Source organism: Cardiocondyla obscurior, linkage group LG15 (assembly GCF_019399895.1).
Source record: "Cardiocondyla obscurior isolate alpha-2009 linkage group LG15, Cobs3.1, whole genome shotgun sequence".
NCBI classification, from domain to species: Eukaryota; Metazoa; Arthropoda; class Insecta; order Hymenoptera; family Formicidae; genus Cardiocondyla; species Cardiocondyla obscurior.
This window is the reverse complement of record NC_091878.1, coordinates 4,393,571-4,411,283: the sequence shown is the minus strand read 5'-3', so window position 1 is coordinate 4,411,283 and position 17,713 is coordinate 4,393,571. Positions and strand designations below refer to the sequence as shown.

Below are 17,713 nucleotides of genomic sequence, written 5' to 3'. Positions count from 1 at the left end.
CGCGTACATTTGGCCGGTGCACAGCCGAGGGTTTTAGCATGCGGAGCAGACCGGCCTTTAATGCTGAAATATCGCTAGAACGTCGCAATGTTGCCCCGTCATCGTCGTTCCCGTCGTCTTGCCGCGCGATATTTTGGGACCCGGGTGCACAAAACCCTTAACCGCACATTCAAATACTACCTGGGTTGTGCGCATAGAATCGCAGCCACAATTGTTAAGTAAATAATAGAAAACTGTCAGGATTTTAACATTGTACAACTATTATTCTCCCCCGAGAGTGGGGTGTTCGTCAAATAATTCAGTTACGAAGCTGCAATATTAAGTGGAGCAGGTTGATGCGGGTTGCCCGGGCGGGGGAGGAGATCAGCAGCGGGGTAGTTGAATATCTTACGTGCCTAATCGATGTCTACTTAAACGAGGGAGGAAGGTAAACACATCGAGTTTGAGTGTTAGCCGAACGGTAAAACAACGAGTCGCCGGAGTGGAAAGCAGGCGGAAAGGAAGTTTCGAGGGCATCTGGAAGCTCCTAGTTAGTACTCGGAAAAACAAGCTGGCTGTCGTCGGGATAAGGGGATTAAGAGGGTTCTGAGCCGGCAGCTGGCAAACGAACGCCCCGGCCAATTCCTCGGAATGGGGCTGGTCCATAGTCGCAGTATTCAAACAGCACGTCGGGTTCGACGAGCCGAGAAAGAGAATCCGCCGCCGCTGTCATGATTTATCGTCCGTTATTGCCGGTATTTTGCGAATCACGTGCGCCTACGTGGCTCGGAAAAGAAAAATACGAATTACAGTCGGCCCCTTGCCGCGGAAATGATTGAAAATTTATCAGCGAAATTAATACGTTTATAAATACGTTTTTAAAATATTAATAATTTTTGAGCGTAAGCTTTTTTTTTTCTTTCTTTGTATAAAAAAAATAGAGTACGAAAAGCAAACCATCCAGCTCTACGTTTAAAGAAGCTCGAATCAACTTTATTCGAATATTCCTTATAACGAGATTCGACGGCGAAACCGTAAATTTTCCACGTCGATCGAATACATCTTATAACTTGGACCACCCGTGCCATCGTGCAACAGGAATCGAAAGGCGCGGGGAGGAACGGGCGGAGCTTTCGGCTAAAGTCGAAGAAAGTCGTAAAGCGCTTAGAGGTAAAAATCCATCTTGCCGCGGGATAAAGTCCGCGCGGTAACTTCGGACGGAAAAATTTCTGCCGATCGCAGGGATGAAACCCCGAAGTTGTCGGACGATAAGTAGCGGCAGCCGAAGTTCGCTCGATTTCCTGCAGTTTTCATTAGTGAGCGAATCGTACCTTACCCTCCCCGTCGCGCTTCTCGCCTCCTTTTTCTCTCTCATTAACGGCCGCGTCTCGGACTACTCGACAATTTCCTTCGACTAGACAATAAGCACAGCTGTGAAAAGAAAAATGTACGAGGATGAGGTGGAGCATCGCTCCTACCTTCCACTTGCCTCGGCTTTTCATAAAATCCAATTTAAGTACTACCCCGATCCCCTTCCCGTTGTTTGTTCTCATTTTTTAAAGTAGTGAAGAACCAACGAAACATCTTTTTTTTCAAGACTGCAGTTAATGCATAATAAAAACATGCATAACTATATTTTTGCGCTTATTAATTTAACTAAAAGTAATGAAAAAATTCTTTTGTGTAATATTTTCTTCAAATAACTATAATGTTAAGTCTTAAAAATAATGCTATACCTAATATACTAATTTTTTATTTTTCCTACGTTACAATGGTATACGGCAGTGACGAGACCTCTGTATGTGAAATGTAATAATCCCGCATCGACAGCTTGCGGAGTTTCACGTCGGTAATGTGTTTCGTCAAGGATCAATGAACTATTAGGATTCATTAATAAAATGCAAAATAACGAAATAAAATAATATATATATATTTTTGCCAGTTTAAACGTATAAAGCAAAAAAAAATCTACGCAATTGCACTACTTTTATGCCATATGTTTTTGTAAATTATTTCTAAAATTCACATGATTTATGTGTATATGAGTATATCGGTTATATAATTATTCGTTAACATTTTCTGATCCAAAATCATGGCACTTTCGTTACACTGTGCGTTTTATAGTACATCTTGGGACATGGTTCCACATCATTTATTAGTTTCCGATACTTCTCCCAAACTGTCCGATTATTTAAGCAGACAGTTCCACCGCCTCGTATATATTGGGTATCCTGCAAGATAATGAAATCTCAAATATTACGGCTCTTCTATTAACCTGAGTCAACTTTGAATGTGTAAAAAAGTTAAACATGTCTGTTATAAAAAAAAAAAAATTATAATAATCTATTTAATTTTTTAATGTGCTGTTTAAAAAATTCTCTTTTAATAATTATTTTTATTGACCTCAACTAATTTCGTAACTTTATTTTACATTTAATTTCAACAGATACACTTACCGCTCGATTAATATCACCAATGCATGTCCACGTTTTGTTAGATTTATCTTCAACGGCCACCGCCCACTTGGAATGATCACGACTGCTCTTAAAATCGATCTCAAACTTCTCGAAATTAATGGATATGACGTTATACACTCTAAAACAAAAATTTAATTAAATGAGATATGAGTTTAATTAAAATTTACTAAATGATTAAAACGAAAAGAGATGTAATATTACTTCACTTGTGCGCAGTCCGATGGTAATCTGCCCCGTCCGTTCAACCACGTTTCGGCAAATAAATCGCTACTCAATGTCGGTGCAACGAACTCATCGTACAAGTCTATAGATTAAAGAACACGTTAATTATTTATAAAATATAATTTTCAAAATTCACTCTGAAGTAACATATGTTGCAATAAAGATAAAATATTTCGAATTTAATTACAAAAACATCATTATCAGTTATTTTATACAGCGCGTCAATATTCACAAAAATGCCAGAGGTGCTTACCTTTCTGCCACTTATCGCTCTTAGCAAACGATACAAATTCAACGCCACCGGACGATTTTAACAACGCTTTGTTGGTGAAGGGTGCTTGTCTGACACGTTTCTGATTAGCCGCGTCCGTCAGTACCGGAAACGCTGTGGCGAACGTAGCGGGAATGCTTCTCCTATACACTATTATTTGATTGTACATCAACTGCTGGCCGATTGAATCGAATTGATCGCTGTCCACAGAGATGCATAGGAAACTCTGTCCGTAATTCATTCCAGACGTCGGGTAATCATATTCGGATCGGTTTTGCGGAGTTTCAGGATTTTCATTCACTTGTCCCTGAAATTGTAAATTTCATATACCAATAGATATCTTGAAAGGTCGTAATAAATAATTATTAAACTGCTTTAGTAAAAAATATTACTTGTAATCATTAAATTAAAACGTTAAAATAATATTTATTTATTTATTTATTACGTGAGTTTGCTTGCATTGATAATAAAATTATTGAAAAAAAATATGAAAAAGTCGAAACGCTACGTACCCGTCTCGTATCGTTACCGCTGTTGGGTAGGGGTGGATAATTCGGAACGCTGTGTATTAACCAGAAACCTTGCTGTTTGTTCGCCCATACAGCACCTTTCGCATGACCGTATTTCCCATTAATAGGTCTATTAGGCGGATCATCGTTGTACAAAAACCAAAGAGCCTTTGACGCCTCTGACTAAATACACAATCGTATAAAAAAAATATTACACACTTCAACAAATAAAAAAATTAATATAAAAATTTAATTTAAAAATTAATTCTGATAAATCGACGATTGTACAGAAAAAGATATTAAATTTTTATTTATTTATTGCGCATCGAGCTGAGGGAGCTAGCAGTTAATCCCAGCTTAAATAATAATTTATACGCTGAATGCACTTGAACAAATAAATTTGCATTCATTATTCGCTCTTACGTCATTATAAAAAGGTGCTAAAGTGTTCCCTGGAATAGAATCCTTTGCGCTGATTTTCTTCGAGGACAATTGCCATCCCTTGCCAACGGTGTTACTGGTCATGTATAAGTACCCTAATCCACTTCTGATCACAGGGTTGCTACTTTCCGACACCTTCGGCAATTTGTAAAGTACGTACCTAGAAATTACATTGCGGTAATTATTATTGAAAGTTAGCGCTACAAAACAATAACCATCAAACTTACCAATCGACATTTCGATTGTTTTCGTCTTTGCATCGAGGATTCGCTGCTTGAGCGGATAGTAATAAAATACTGAGACAAAGTAGTGATAACATTCTCGAGTCACGATATTCAAGATCAGCGAAAATCCGTGAGACGTTCGCGCGCTTAAGAGATAACGAGCTACTATCTGAGTCGGTGAGAATTTACGATATATAACACCGTTACTCAAAATACATCGATAGCATATTTCCTTTGTCGTTGTGTCGTTAATACTTGCGGTTACATCATTGTAAGAAATTACAAAGCGAAAGCTGGAATCGCGCCGACAAATGCCGTTCAGTCTGCATTATTTTCGGCTCATTGAAGCGGACGTCGTGCATGCCAGTCGGCAACACTTTCTGAAACACGTGCGAATTTATATGTAAATTTGCAGCTACAACAATATTCGAAGTTTGCCATGAAAATAATGTCCCCTTTTGTAGTCTTTATCAGTATCATCCCGCGTATTTGCGCAACAGTAAAAATATACACGTCGCATAAAAGTGTACGCGCGACGCATAATAAAAAAATAATATTAAAAAAAACTGTTTCCCGCTAAAGCAGTGATATTAAATAATAAAAAGAATTTTAAATGTACCGAGCTTAGGGTGCTTTGATAGAGAGAAGATACGCCGCTGGCGAGTTTAAAGAAAATAATGATACCGCCGCCCGCGCATGTAGATAACGTCTGAAGTAAGCCGCGTTGCGCGCCGCCTCCGCGCGCCACCCGCGTCTATCTCCATACAATGGCCTTCAATCGTACAAAAAGCACGGCGTGGAAATCAGATTGACGCGGAATCAAAACTCGATAAGAGACGCGTGCACCTGGGTGAGTTTACCTAAGGCAAGCTTACCTGCGGCTTCCCCTTCGATCTGCCTCTTCGACTGACGATACACACTCTGTTGCAGGGACGAGCACCAGCGACATAAATGCAACGAAGACTGGCCGCGCCGATCAGCTGCCGGTTGCGTCCAGAATCCAGACGCGAGTGCACGAGAAAGAAAAGCGGCCGTAAAGGCTGCCGATGACGTCACGCGGTCCCTTCCACGCGAGCGGTGCATCCGGACGGCGCGTTGCATTCCTGCGGGGGCCGAAATCTTCATCGCGAGAAACGGAAGCGTAAAGCGATTGTAATAATTACAAACTCACGGCGAACAGTTAAGGAAGTCTAGGTACGCGCGTCGTGCACCGCGGCACGTAAAACTTTATATTCAATTGCTATAATAATGCATGCGTTGTCGAGCGTGTTAATTACATTATAATACACTTGGTTGTTTTTTTGTTTTTTTTTTTCCAAAGCGAGCCACGCGAGGAAATCAAAGCCGGCAAAAATAATACACAAAGAACAACTAAGAGTTGTTAATACGTTCATCAAATATCAAAAGAAGATTTAACCTGTCAATTATTTTAAACTTGATAACGCGCTGTGATCGATCCGAAGAGCTCGAGAGATCGCTCATCCACCGCAAGCAGCTTTCAAGCGGCAGGACGATACTGCACATTGTTGAAAGTATAAGGAAATTAACGTTGACGAACTTAAAGACTCCTCCAACGAATCCTCAGGAGAATAATCCCGAATCCAGAGAGATATTTAAAAAACACGACGTAAGTCCGAGTCAGAGACTATCGAGATCTCGTCAAGTCGAAGGTGGGACGTTTTACATCTCCTCTGTATATTCGCAGCTGATCCGTTTTCGTGTTTCGTCGGGCGAAAATATCGCCGTGAGCACTCGCATCCGGTCGGGGACATCCGGTGCTCGCGTGAGGCGCTCGAGCGTCTGCGGCCAATCCTGCGGAACATTCAGCAGCGCACAGATCAGTGCCGGAGCGGCGGTACTTGTCGGCCGACTCGGCCAGTCGTTCGATTCGTGTGGAGTGGTAAATGGCGGACGACGACCAGCTTGCCGTGCGAAGACAACGCGGTGCATACGTCGCGGGAAGAGGTGCCGCGGCGACGATGACCGACCGACAACGCGTGGCACTCGGCACGAGGCCGAGCAAGTGACTCGTCTCGCTGTCTCGCTTACCCCGTCGTGCGTGTCCGCCTTTCCTCCATCCACTTGGCGTCCGTGTATGCGTGTGGTCTTTCTCCCCGTCTCGCGACAAGGAAAAAAATGCCGTGATAATCGTCCTCCGACTGACACTGTCCGCCAAACGAGTCCACGAGCGTCGTTGTATTGCCACAGAATTGCATCGAAAGTAAGCCACGAGCTACGGCGATGACGTCCGTCCTCGCGGTGCAACGAAGCGGCCCTTCCTCGCACGAAGAGATGCTCCACTTGGATTTGTCGGTCAGTTCACTCGTGCAATAGCGGAGATTGAGACGATAAGGATCACGCACGCGATTTAACGTCGCAAACTGATCTCACCAACAGCGACCTGTTTTTTTTTAGACTCTGTTTACTCGCGAACGTGATGTGAACTGCATTTTTTTTTTGTGGTAAGAGTAAGATTGTAAACGTTAACGTGTGCTTTTTCTTACGAGAAGAAAGAATATTTATTTAAAAAATGTTTTACGTGGTTTTTTTTTTTTTTTTTTTTTTTTTAAATTGTAATATTCAGTGTTTCTCACGACATAATGCATTAGCACTTATCTAAAATTTTATTTTAAAAGTATTACAAATTATCATGTACTTAAACAATCAAAATTTTATTATGTGCCTTTTTTTGTAATAATTACATTTATGTTTAACAGGTAACAGTTTGATGAAGTAAATGGAATTTTGGAATCTAATACATGAAGAATCTGAAAAACTGTAAATGTGCCTTCAGTGATCTAACTACTGAACAAGGAAGTATCAAAATGAATAGAGCAGAAGGTGAAGATTCTAGTAAGGGCTGGCGTGAATGTGCCAGCTGGTTGACCAGATGTGGTGCATTGCGAGTGGATCATAAGGCCAATTGGCCACAGGCAACTGCATTTGATCTGGCATATACATTGCGAGATGGTGTGCTGTTGTGTAATTTACTGAATATTGTGGACCCTGGATGTATAGACATGAAAGATGTAAATCAGAAACCACAGATGGCACAGTTTTTGTGTTTACGTAATATAAAAGTGTTCTTATCAGTGTGCTCGACTGTTTTTGGTCTCTCCGATTCGGAACTCTTTGAGCCATTTATGCTGTTTGACTTGTCTAACTTCCATCGCGTTCTCTGCACACTTTCTGCCTTTTCCAATTGTCCCAGACTGAGGCGAAAGGGTATCCCGTAAGTAACCCATTGATTTAATTTTTCTTTATTGAAATTTGTCACAATTATAAGAAGTTAATGGTTACATAAAATGAATAGAAAGGAACAAAGAAATATATTTTATTTTGATTATAGTGGATTCTCTGTTGGTCATGGAAGATCCCAAGAAGACATTTATAAGGATTTACAAAGTGCTGGTGCAGGGTAAGAATCAATTACTAAAATGATAATTTTCAATAATAAATACAAGCACATACATATACATATAACATACATGAATACTATGTTCACTTGTATGTATATGTCTATGTAACGATTTATTTAATATTAAAAAACATATTTGAGATACATATATTAGATTTTGATTAAAAAAATTTATAAAACTATTACTTTCTATTGTTAGTTCTGTTGTACAGACATGCATATTTTTATAAATAACGATCAGTAAAAATAATTGCAAATTGTCTTTTAAACGTAATAGCACAGTTTAGTAATTTTATATTAATTGGTTTAGCGCCACACATGGATTGGTGGCGTTTACCATAAAAACTAGGGCTGCGGACGTAGATGAGTCTCGGGTTTATCACGAATTGCTCTGCTTCACAAGCAATTCTCAACGTAACTGGCCTTCCGTGGAGAAGGTATACGTCATTTTACGGCTTAACAATTTTAAAAACATTTTGCTCGAAGAATAAAAGCCATCATTGTATCCTAATTTTACCAATTCGGTTTATACCTCTTTATTCTATAAATAATAAACGAGTCAAAGCATGAATTCAAACAATTTTGCATACGTCAAATTTTTATTTCAACTTGTATAAAATAAATTCATTATTAAAAAAAAATTGTTATATACAAAAATATTAAAAGTTTTTACATTATGCATGGTACAATTTTATATAAATATTTCTGTGTGAAAGAAGCTCTATTTCATGTTTTTATGTGATATTATGTATGCTTTAAAAAAAATTGTGATATAATATTTTTTCTTTAAAGACAAATATATACATACATATATGTATATGCATTGTATATGTAACTGATTCGTATACAAACATAAATGTATTCTTAAAGTGTGTGTTAATGAATTAAATTATATGTACCGTCTACATTATGTAATATATATTAACTTACACATTGATGTATAAATTATATGTAGTATATATGATACAATGATGGCACTGTTTCACTTTTCATGCTGAAGATACATATTGATCGCAGTTATCATCAGTGGCAGACTTTATAATTGTGCTATATTATAATTTAAGTTTCGCCGAGAACTTAGCAATTTCCGTCAGTATGCATGTCATAGTGCATGGCCGTGTTTTTTTCGTGTTTTTATGCTAAAGCCGCGAAGATGAGGGTCGCCGCAGGAGATTTAGGCGACGGGAGGGTGACGAAACAGGTGGCGGGAGGGATAATGAAGACCCAGTTGGCGAGGAGGACGGGTATGGAGCTTTTTGCAGTCACGCGCAAAGCGAGGAGATCTACCAGGACCTCTGTAGCCTGCATTTACCATCTCCTCCGTCAATTGCGCAGGTCATCATTCTTGTGTCCTTCTTTTTATTTAATTTATAAATTTTTATGTTATAATTTTATAACTATATGAGTATAATGTCTATTTTACAAAAATTTTTTAAAGAAGCCAGTTAAATAACTGTTTATTTAAATACAGAAAGATTGCATGAATGTACTAAATGTTTAATCTTATCGTTAAAGATATATTTAAATTGAGGGAACTTTTATTTATCATTAGCGTATTTATGTACGATTAATTTTATTATCCACCACGCGCTGTGCTTTACACTTTACATACTAATTTAAAATTATTATAAACGTTTTTCTTTATCGAGATAATCTTCGTGCAACAGAGTAGTGCCATTTCCGGAGGTGAGAAGAGAGATTATGTGATCCAGGAACTCGTGGAGACGGAACGAAATTATACAGAAGTTCTCAGTAGTCTTCTTAGACACTTTGCACGACCGTTGTCCTCCTTACTTCGGCCTGAAGATTCCGCCCGCATCTTCTTCGGTATGAAGGAGCTTTCAGAAATCCACGTGGGCTTTCACAGTCAACTACGGAAGGCGCGAAATGGTGCCGCGCTCGCTCAAGTCTTCCTGGACTGGCGGGAGAAGTTCCTCATTTACGGCGATTACTGCGCAAATCTTACTCTAGCACAAAATACTCTGCAGGAAGCCTGCTCGCGTAATGAATTAGTCAATCAAGAAGTTATCGTAAGTTTTACAAATCGTGAATAATTACTATATATTTTTAATATCACTTTAACATTGATATTTGTTACAGAGGTGCCAACAAGAAGCTAACAATGGTAAATTTAAGCTGCGTGATATATTGTCTGTGCCAATGCAAAGGGTGCTGAAATATCACTTGCTACTGGAGAAGTTAGTAGAGGAAACTCCTCGCGAGTGGATAGAAGATTGCCGCGCGTTGACGAAGGCGAGGGAAGTAATGGTCGATGTTGCTCAGTATATAAATGAAGTAAAACGAGATTCTGACACACTGGATATTATAAAAGATATTCAAGCATCGATAATTGACTGGGATGTGCCTGAAGATACGCAGTTAAAAGATTTCGGTCGATTACTTCGTGACGGCGAACTCAAGGTTTACTTTTTTATTTTCTCGCATAAAATATATTTAATTATTTTATAAAAATCTGTAATACTTTAAAGTTATCTTGGTAGAATTGAACTATGACTAATTTAGTTTTTCTCTAGGTAAAAGCTCATGGCGATCAGCGGATCAAGGCTCGTTATGCATTTGTGTTCGAACAAGTGGTGCTAATTTGCAAAGCTGGTAGAGGAGATCAGTACTGTTATCGGGAAACTCTACGATTAGACGACTATAGACTGGAAGATCACACAGGACGACGTACTTTGGGCAGAGATTCACGTTGGTCTTATCAATGGTTACTTGTACATAAACAGGCGTACACGGCATATACTTTATACGCGAGAACAGAAGAGCAAAAGCAGATGTGGATAAAGGCTTTACAGGATGCAATGGATAATGTTAATCCTGCAGCTTGTCGAAATACCAATCATAAGTTCAAATTAACAACGTTTGACACTCCTAGGAGCTGTCAACGATGTGGAAAATTCCTTAAAGGTTGCATATTTCAAGTAAGCAATTACCCCAAGGACTTCTAAAATGTTAAGAAATTTAAATTACAATTTTTTTTATCAAGTATCGTGTGTGTAGGGTTATAGATGCGAAGTATGTCATCTTGCCGTGCACAAACAATGCATCGCACATTCGGGTCGCTGCATGCCAACACCACCATCGCCAACACCACCACCGCCGTTACCTTGTGAACGCGCGCTCACTATGAAGCTGTGGTTTGTTGGAGAAATGGGTAGAGATGCAGCTTCTAACAAATTGGAATCCCGCGAAGATGGCACTTACATGCTACGTGTCCGTCCTGCTGGACAACCACGTCTCAAACATGAAACCAATTACGCTCTCAGTATTAAGTAAGAACAAAAACGTCCTTATTTTGAAACCTATTTGATTTGATCTATTCCATATTAAAGAAAAATATTTTAATTATTCCGTTATGTCGATAAATTTAAATTTTCTTTTATTAAATAAAATTTTTTTTTCTTTTTTAGGGCAGACGGAGCAGTTAAACATATTCGAGTATTTAAACGTGATGTGGACGGCGCGGATTTGTACTATCTTAGCGAGTCTCGATTTTTTAAGAGCATTGTTGAACTGGTTGAATACTACGAACGCGCATCGCTTTCGGAAAACTTTGAAAAACTGGACCAACGTCTATTATGGCCATACCGACGTGTCCTGGCTAAAGCACTGTTCGACTACCGTGGTTGTGAACGCAATCAGCTAAGCTTACGACAGGGTTGTCGAGTCGTGGTGCTGAGTAAAGAAGGTGATGCTAAAGGATGGTGGAAAGGTAAGATAGGCGATCAAGTAGGATTTTTTCCAAAAGAATATGTGGAGGAAGAGTAGGTCTATTGAAGACGAACAGTTGTTATATCGTTGCATATAATATTTCGAGTTTCCAAATTTCCGATTAATTATCTTTTGATAATTAACTATTATATATTGTAACAAAAAATTCTTGTACAAAACTGCATGTTATGAAACTACATAATAATGTAAAATTGCCTTAACCTTACAACACATTTCTTTTTAATAAAATTGTAAACTCGACATCTCATATGTAACGATAATATTTTTCTGACTTCTCGATGGCCAATAAACGCCGTTATGATCATCTTACGGTGCAATTACGATAATTCTATTGACGCATACCTCAGTAGAAAAAAATAAGGAGATGCGTTTATTCACGAGGCATTTTTGCGTTGTATAAAAAAATATAGGTAATTGTACGCACAATTTGTGCGTCGTATACATAACTTTGACGCTACTATTCTTTTATATTTGACGAGATACAAAGTGTAGCGTCATTTCGAGGCATTACGCTGCACTTAGGTAATTTAGATGAATATTTTTAGCCACGTGTATAGAATTAAGATAATTGCGTATATATACATATATATATACACATATTTTTTTTATTGCGATGCAGCATTCCTAATTGTTATTAGGCAATCGTAAAGATTAAAGTTGTTTGTTTAAAAATGCAAATCTAAAAAAATATGCATAAAATATCTTTGAAAAGATAAAAATGAATAAATGGGAACTTAATTTTTCTTTGAGAATTAAAGTTTTCTTAAAGAAAATTAAAAGAGAAAAATTATACCAAAGAATCGACACTAATAATTTTATAAATGCGTGGTTCCCTAATTAAACTTTAATAAAAAATTAATTTGTCGTCTAAAAGATGCATCTGCCGATTTTTTTTCTTTCTATAGGCATACTGTATATATGGTATTTTATACATATATGTATATCTATTACTAACAACTTTTTTCTTTATGATTAAATTTCAGAGTCAATTGCCAGATATTAATTGTACATAATCCTATCCGTACAATTAATAAGAGAGATTCTAGTTATATTTTAATTGCGAACAAATGAGTACACAAATTGTATACAGGGTGTTCGATAATTGGAAAATAAAGAAAATAATTTCTCATCAACATTATACAAGTTAGGAATAAGATCATTAAATTTATATTTGCATAAATTATATTTATTTTACAAAAAAAAAATTATATTGTTAATTGTTAATTTGTCTTCAAGAATTATCGTTTATTTGATAAGTTATGATTCTTGAGAACATAGTTTTATAATTATTAATCTCAATTGTTGGTAGCCAATAATTGAAATTTCTATTTCACATTTTAAAATATAAAATGCAATTGTATATAAACTTCTATTTTTGCTTGGAGTAACAAACTATAAAGATACGGAAATAAAGCTGCCTAAACATTTTTAATTTTTATAAACTTAATAAATGCCAATCAAAACTCTATTCAAGTAATGAGAATAATAATATTTAGATACTAAGTTTAAAAATACAGAAGAAAAGTATACCAAATTATCGTATTAACGGCCTGCAAAATTTTGACATATCGTTATTCCAAGCAATAAAAATGATAAATTATGGAAAATTGAGAAATTATTCTCTTTTTTAATTATTACAGTTGTTACTGGTTATCGAACAACTATAAATACAAAAATATATATATAGCAAATATATTTATCTCTTCTATATATATATATATTATTGTAAGTATAAAAAATTAATTTTACTATTTTTTTAATTGTTAGACATATTTTTCTGAGTGTGCCAATAAGAAATTCTATCAATAAAGGGTCTTATCGAGATGTTATACGAATGCTTATATGACAATATTTTATTAAATTATTTTAATTAACAATACAAATATTTTAAATTTTAATCATTAGCTTTCAATTCAGATTGCTTACGATATAAAATCATGGCAACTTTCTGTTCTATCCTCTTACAGCCCGCCATAGAGTACAAATTATATGGTTCAGGTCCAAAAGTTAAGTGTGATAATGCTTCTTCTATCATTTCTTGATTTGGAACAGAACCTCGTTCGGTAAAAGCTCTTGCTAAACATTTTTTAACATGCCTTTCCTCAAGAGGCAGAAAAGGTACATAATGATCAATCACACTAGTCTGTATGGTATCGCTATGATAAAAACCACCTTTTTCATTAAATGCTCCATCAGCTATCAATTTCTCAAAATCCTGCAATCGCATGTCATCTCGTTTCTTGCCTCTTTCCCATAAATTTGTGAGAGTTTGTACTATTTGAGAGCTGCCAGTGTTTGAAAGAAATATAAAAATAGATTTGTTTTGATGTACAATTTCACCCTTACTAGATTTGTGGTAAGTATTATAATCAAGAAAAGGAACCAGTACATTTAGTAAACCTTCTGGCATTTTGTCCACTTCATCAAATACAAAGATTGATTCTTTACACTCTATTAAACTAGCAGTAATAATTTTCTGCAACTCTTCCTAGAAAAAAAAAAAAAGTATTTTGCTATTAATTTTTACATTTTTTAAAACAATCATATTATATTTAATATATATTTGAATATACCTTGTACTCATCTACTTTTCTTTGCAGAGGAAAAGTATTACGACCATTAAAGAAGTGGAAATACTTGCTCTGTACACCATTTTTGTAATAGGCCTGGGCAATCATTTGCACTACATAGTTTTTGCCAGTTCCTGGAGTCCCATGAAAGCTCATAACTAATGCTTTAGGTGAATCATGATTTCCTCTGTGGTCTTTCAGTGCATTAATGATTGTTTCACGAGCAATTTGTTGCCCAAATAACTTTGTACTGAGCATGGTTTCCAGTCCTACAAATAAATAATTCTTTATCTTAATTTTTATCTCAAAAATAAATATGTTTACATGTTTACACTCACTGTCCAAGTCAGCTGGAATGTATTCGTGTATGCAACACTCATTGTAGTCGCACTTGTACCTGTCGTACACGTAATAACCTAAACTGCCTGCCAATCCAACTATTCCGAACGTCAACAACTCGCATTGCACGGACGAAAGAAATGTGAAAATAAGTAGAGGTACCAGAACGCTATCGGTGAGATTCATATTTATCCACTCAATTAGACAATATCAGTATTGTACGTTCTCTGATTTCTTCTTCATAAGTCAACAATGCACACATGGCAGAACATGCCGCTAAGTTTGTGTCGCGAGCCAACGAATCACTAAAAAAAAAAAAAACTCAAAGTAATTCTTTTCGTCGGCGTCGTTGTAGCAAGTTGAGACATGGATCATTCAAAGCGAAGATTCAAGATGACAGACGGATTAAAACCGGTTTATCCGCATTGTCCTCGTTCTTATATTCGGCAATGTACTACTGAAACGTAGAACGTTCAACTTGCCGCGGTTGACTTAAACTACTTGGTCATAATGGCGTCAGTGACGGTGGCGTCCCATAACCAATCTTCTCGGAACTAGAAAGAATTTCATTTGACTTTCGGTTGAGAAAACCGGAAGCAAGATCAAATAATTTTGTTTTTAGTACCGCGAAAATCTGCTACGAGCCGCCACTTGTACGAAATCGAGGCGATGCAATTGTTCGCATAGCATCTCATTGAAAAATTATCGTAACAATTTTCGTATATTTTTAGAAGCTCACCTAAGCTCGAGCGCGAAGCCGTAACGCCGATAATAACGCTAGATCGTCAACGCCGATCGGAAAGGCTAAGCGTATGGTCAAAGTTCATCTCTCCCGCGAACGTCACTGTTCATTGTTACTGGCTAGTTGACGGTTAGTCGTAGACGCCCGACGCGCTCGTCTGTGACGAAAGCGAAACAAAAACGCTGAGTCAATCGTGCATCCGCCTCTTGCTATAAAGAACATCGTTCCTCGAGTTCGATCAGTTGTGAGAGATCGAACGAGCCGTGGAAAAAACTGACTAAAAAAGAAGAAGAATGGCAACCAAAGACGAGTCCGCCGCAGCTACTTCTACCGGCAGGCTTTTCACTCGGGAAGAACTGGCGAAGCACTCCGAGTATTCAGGGAATACGTGGATTATCATTCATAACAACGTCTACGATGTCACTCCTTTTCTCATGGAGGTTGCAACTTTTTTTTTTCTTTCCTTATAAATAAGCTTAAATCGAACTAGTATTTTAGTTTAAAGTGGAATTTTGATTAAAATTAAACGTTTTCGGACTTGCTCGTTCGAGATATATGTTTGATCAATGCTTTCTTTTATTAGAATTAATCTAATACATTGTTTTCAACAGCATCCGGGCGGTGAGGAAGTGCTTCTAGAACAAAATGGACGTGATGCCACAGAACCTTTCGAGGATATTGGACATTCGACTGATGCAAGGCAAATGATGGATAAATACAAAATGGGAGAGCTGGTTGAAGTAAGAGTTAATTTTACTCTGTTCAAAGTATATTATATCTAATATCTAATCTATTATATTAATTAGGTTTGTTCTGAGTACATATTATTACATTACTTATAAATTTTCTTTTATTAATGGCTTAATTTATATGTATTTCAGGCAGATAGGACGAAAGACAACAGTAAGGAGCGTAAGGATTGGTCTGGTAAAAATTCAGAAGATAGCTCTAGGTATGATCTCCTTCCTATTTTCTTATTACGGTATTTTAGGAACTTAACTCTAACTGTTTTGTAAATCTAACATTTCATTATTTCAGAATAATTATACTTTATTGTTCCAGAAAGATATTCTTTGACAAAGCAATTTTGGTTTCCCAACCAACTATTTTTTCATTTCCTATTAACATAAAGGACTCCTTCCTTACTTTCCTCAATTTTAAATTAGTTCAAAAAGATAGTATGAATACGGAGGCTTGTATTTTAATGAGAGTGATGTCACCAATAACACTTTATCTGACGTTATCTGATATTTGCAGATGTGTGATTATTAAAAATGAATATTTTAAGTATTTTTATTTGTAGAAGCCTAAATGATTAGTTTATTTATTATATAATTCCAACAATAAATTTTTTAATTAATTCAGAAATTTATGCTTTGAAAGTAGCTTTAGCAATGTTAATACCGTATTTTGCAATGCTGATATTAATACAATGTTAGAAAATCTAGATTAACATTTAAAAGACTTTTGCATCTAAAATGTTTTTTTTTTAGACGTAGTATGTTAGCTTTTTATCGGACATTTTTTATATAGATAAATAATATTACTAACTTTTTATTTTAATTTAATTTGTTTTAATCAAATTAAATGTGTGAACAAAGTATCAGCTTTAATAAATTTGACGAGCTTTAACGCCGCACGAATACAATCAAGTGTGAACGTATTCATACTGTCTATATTTATTGAATATTAGTAGAATTTATTTTTTTAAGAATCATTATATGTAAATAGTCGATGCTGCATCGTGATGTGATGATTGGCAATTGCAGTTCTTGGTGGTCCTGGTTGATTCCAATCACCCTCGGGGTGCTCGCAACTATGGTCTATCGCAACTTTATCAACGGACATTGAAACATTCCGAGCTCTTATTCTCATGTTATTTGTTAATAACTATACATATGTATGTGTATACACATGTATCGATTGATTCAATTGTTGTACATTTTTCCTGAATATATATTGCACACTGTTATTTTTTATGAATCAAATACGACACCTGGCCTAGGATCTTTAATCGAAAGAAAGATTAAAGAGGAAAATTGACAACTTGTATTATATAACGATAAAAGATTAACGCGCATTTATATGTTTATATGTATACATTTGTACACACACACACGGTATAATATATGCATATGTACATGTAGCGTTTATACGCGACGTCATTTTCCGAAAGGAGAGAAATAAATTACTCTAATGAATTCCCTAGAAAGAAGACTTCCCACGAAGCAAAAACATAAAACCTGTCATGAAATCCTTTACGCATAAATCTTAAGTTAAAAGTAAGTTCCAGCTACGAAGTTACATTAGCACTTTAAGACATTATTTAGGATGTTAAGAAATTATTTAAGACCTCATGTCATTAATCTTAGATAGTAAAAAGAAAATGCATTAGTATTAAAGATCATAAGATTGTCTGTTTTAAAAAGGAACGTGTAAAATCTTATAAAATTTATATAAACCTTATAAGATTGTACACGTTTACGTATACATAATTTTTTTTTTATTTTTTATAAAAATATATTTCTGTGTATATGTACAATAGACTTGTTAGTATTACATATGTATTTATTGTCATCACTGTCACTATTAATTTCTATCGCTTTTCGTCTCTGTGCAGGATCTCATTATACATACTCATACATTCATAAATACAAATTCTATTGCGAACGTCACACGTATAAGCATTCATCCGAAAGCGGCTCGACCGAGTGAACGACGTTGAAATCGAGCGTGGACCGGTGTCCGGACATCTCTGCGTCCCGCTGCAT

General features: G+C 36.3%; 4 protein-coding genes across 7 annotated transcripts in view; 2 read left to right on the top strand and 2 right to left on the bottom strand.

The window, feature by feature from the left end:
- Vav (Vav guanine nucleotide exchange factor) overlaps window positions 1–13,120 on the top strand; it is a 63,733-nt gene extending 50,613 nt beyond the window's left edge. Inside the window, exons 3-12 of one of the 3 annotated variants that reach the window (XM_070666818.1) lie at window positions 5,054–5,317; window positions 5,445–6,585; window positions 6,841–7,355; window positions 7,473–7,541; window positions 7,852–7,978; window positions 9,209–9,571; window positions 9,642–9,962; window positions 10,076–10,480; window positions 10,560–10,831; window positions 10,970–13,120. In XM_070666818.1, the coding sequence (XP_070522919.1) occupies window positions 6,883–7,355; window positions 7,473–7,541; window positions 7,852–7,978; window positions 9,209–9,571; window positions 9,642–9,962; window positions 10,076–10,480; window positions 10,560–10,831; window positions 10,970–11,327 (2,388 nt within the window). In that variant the 5' untranslated portion in view covers window positions 5,054–5,317; window positions 5,445–6,585; window positions 6,841–6,882 and the 3' untranslated portion in view covers window positions 11,328–13,120. Of the gene's footprint in view, window positions 1–5,053; window positions 5,318–5,444; window positions 6,586–6,840; window positions 7,356–7,472; window positions 7,542–7,851; window positions 7,979–8,686; window positions 8,877–9,208; window positions 9,572–9,641; window positions 9,963–10,075; window positions 10,481–10,559; window positions 10,832–10,969 lie in introns of all 3 variants that reach the window. The other 2 variants (XM_070666817.1, XM_070666816.1) reach the window with 2 other exon arrangements.
- Window positions 1,886–5,134, bottom strand: Dnaseii (deoxyribonuclease II). The gene is made up of 8 exons (XM_070666826.1): window positions 4,999–5,134; window positions 4,127–4,503; window positions 3,882–4,059; window positions 3,462–3,641; window positions 2,932–3,256; window positions 2,658–2,760; window positions 2,436–2,574; window positions 1,886–2,210 (listed from the first exon to the last, which is right to left on the bottom strand). Exons 2-8 carry the CDS (start codon window positions 4,216–4,218, stop codon window positions 2,070–2,072), a joined length of 1,158 nt encoding a protein of 385 aa, XP_070522927.1. The 5' UTR covers window positions 4,219–4,503; window positions 4,999–5,134; the 3' UTR covers window positions 1,886–2,069.
- Window positions 13,121–13,126: 6 nt separating the features above from the next.
- Window positions 13,127–15,071, bottom strand: LOC139108479 (torsin-1A). The gene is made up of 4 exons (XM_070666829.1): window positions 14,940–15,071; window positions 14,200–14,505; window positions 13,865–14,130; window positions 13,127–13,779 (listed from the first exon to the last, which is right to left on the bottom strand). The coding sequence occupies exons 2-4, from the start codon at window positions 14,384–14,386 to the stop codon at window positions 13,186–13,188; spliced, it is 1,047 nt and encodes a 348-aa protein (XP_070522930.1). The 5' UTR covers window positions 14,387–14,505; window positions 14,940–15,071; the 3' UTR covers window positions 13,127–13,185.
- Window positions 15,072–15,235: 164 nt separating this feature from the next.
- Window positions 15,236–17,157, top strand: Cyt-b5 (Cytochrome b5). 2 transcript variants are annotated; one of them, XM_070666832.1, is made up of 4 exons: window positions 15,236–15,382; window positions 15,554–15,682; window positions 15,824–15,894; window positions 16,712–17,157. In XM_070666832.1, the coding sequence occupies exons 1-4, from the start codon at window positions 15,236–15,238 to the stop codon at window positions 16,791–16,793; spliced, it is 429 nt and encodes a 142-aa protein (XP_070522933.1). In that variant the 3' UTR covers window positions 16,794–17,157. The 2 variants fall into 2 exon arrangements, with proteins under 2 accessions (XP_070522933.1, XP_070522934.1); XM_070666833.1 differs by having other exon boundaries at window positions 16,674–17,157.
- Window positions 17,158–17,713: the final 556 nt, after the last annotated feature.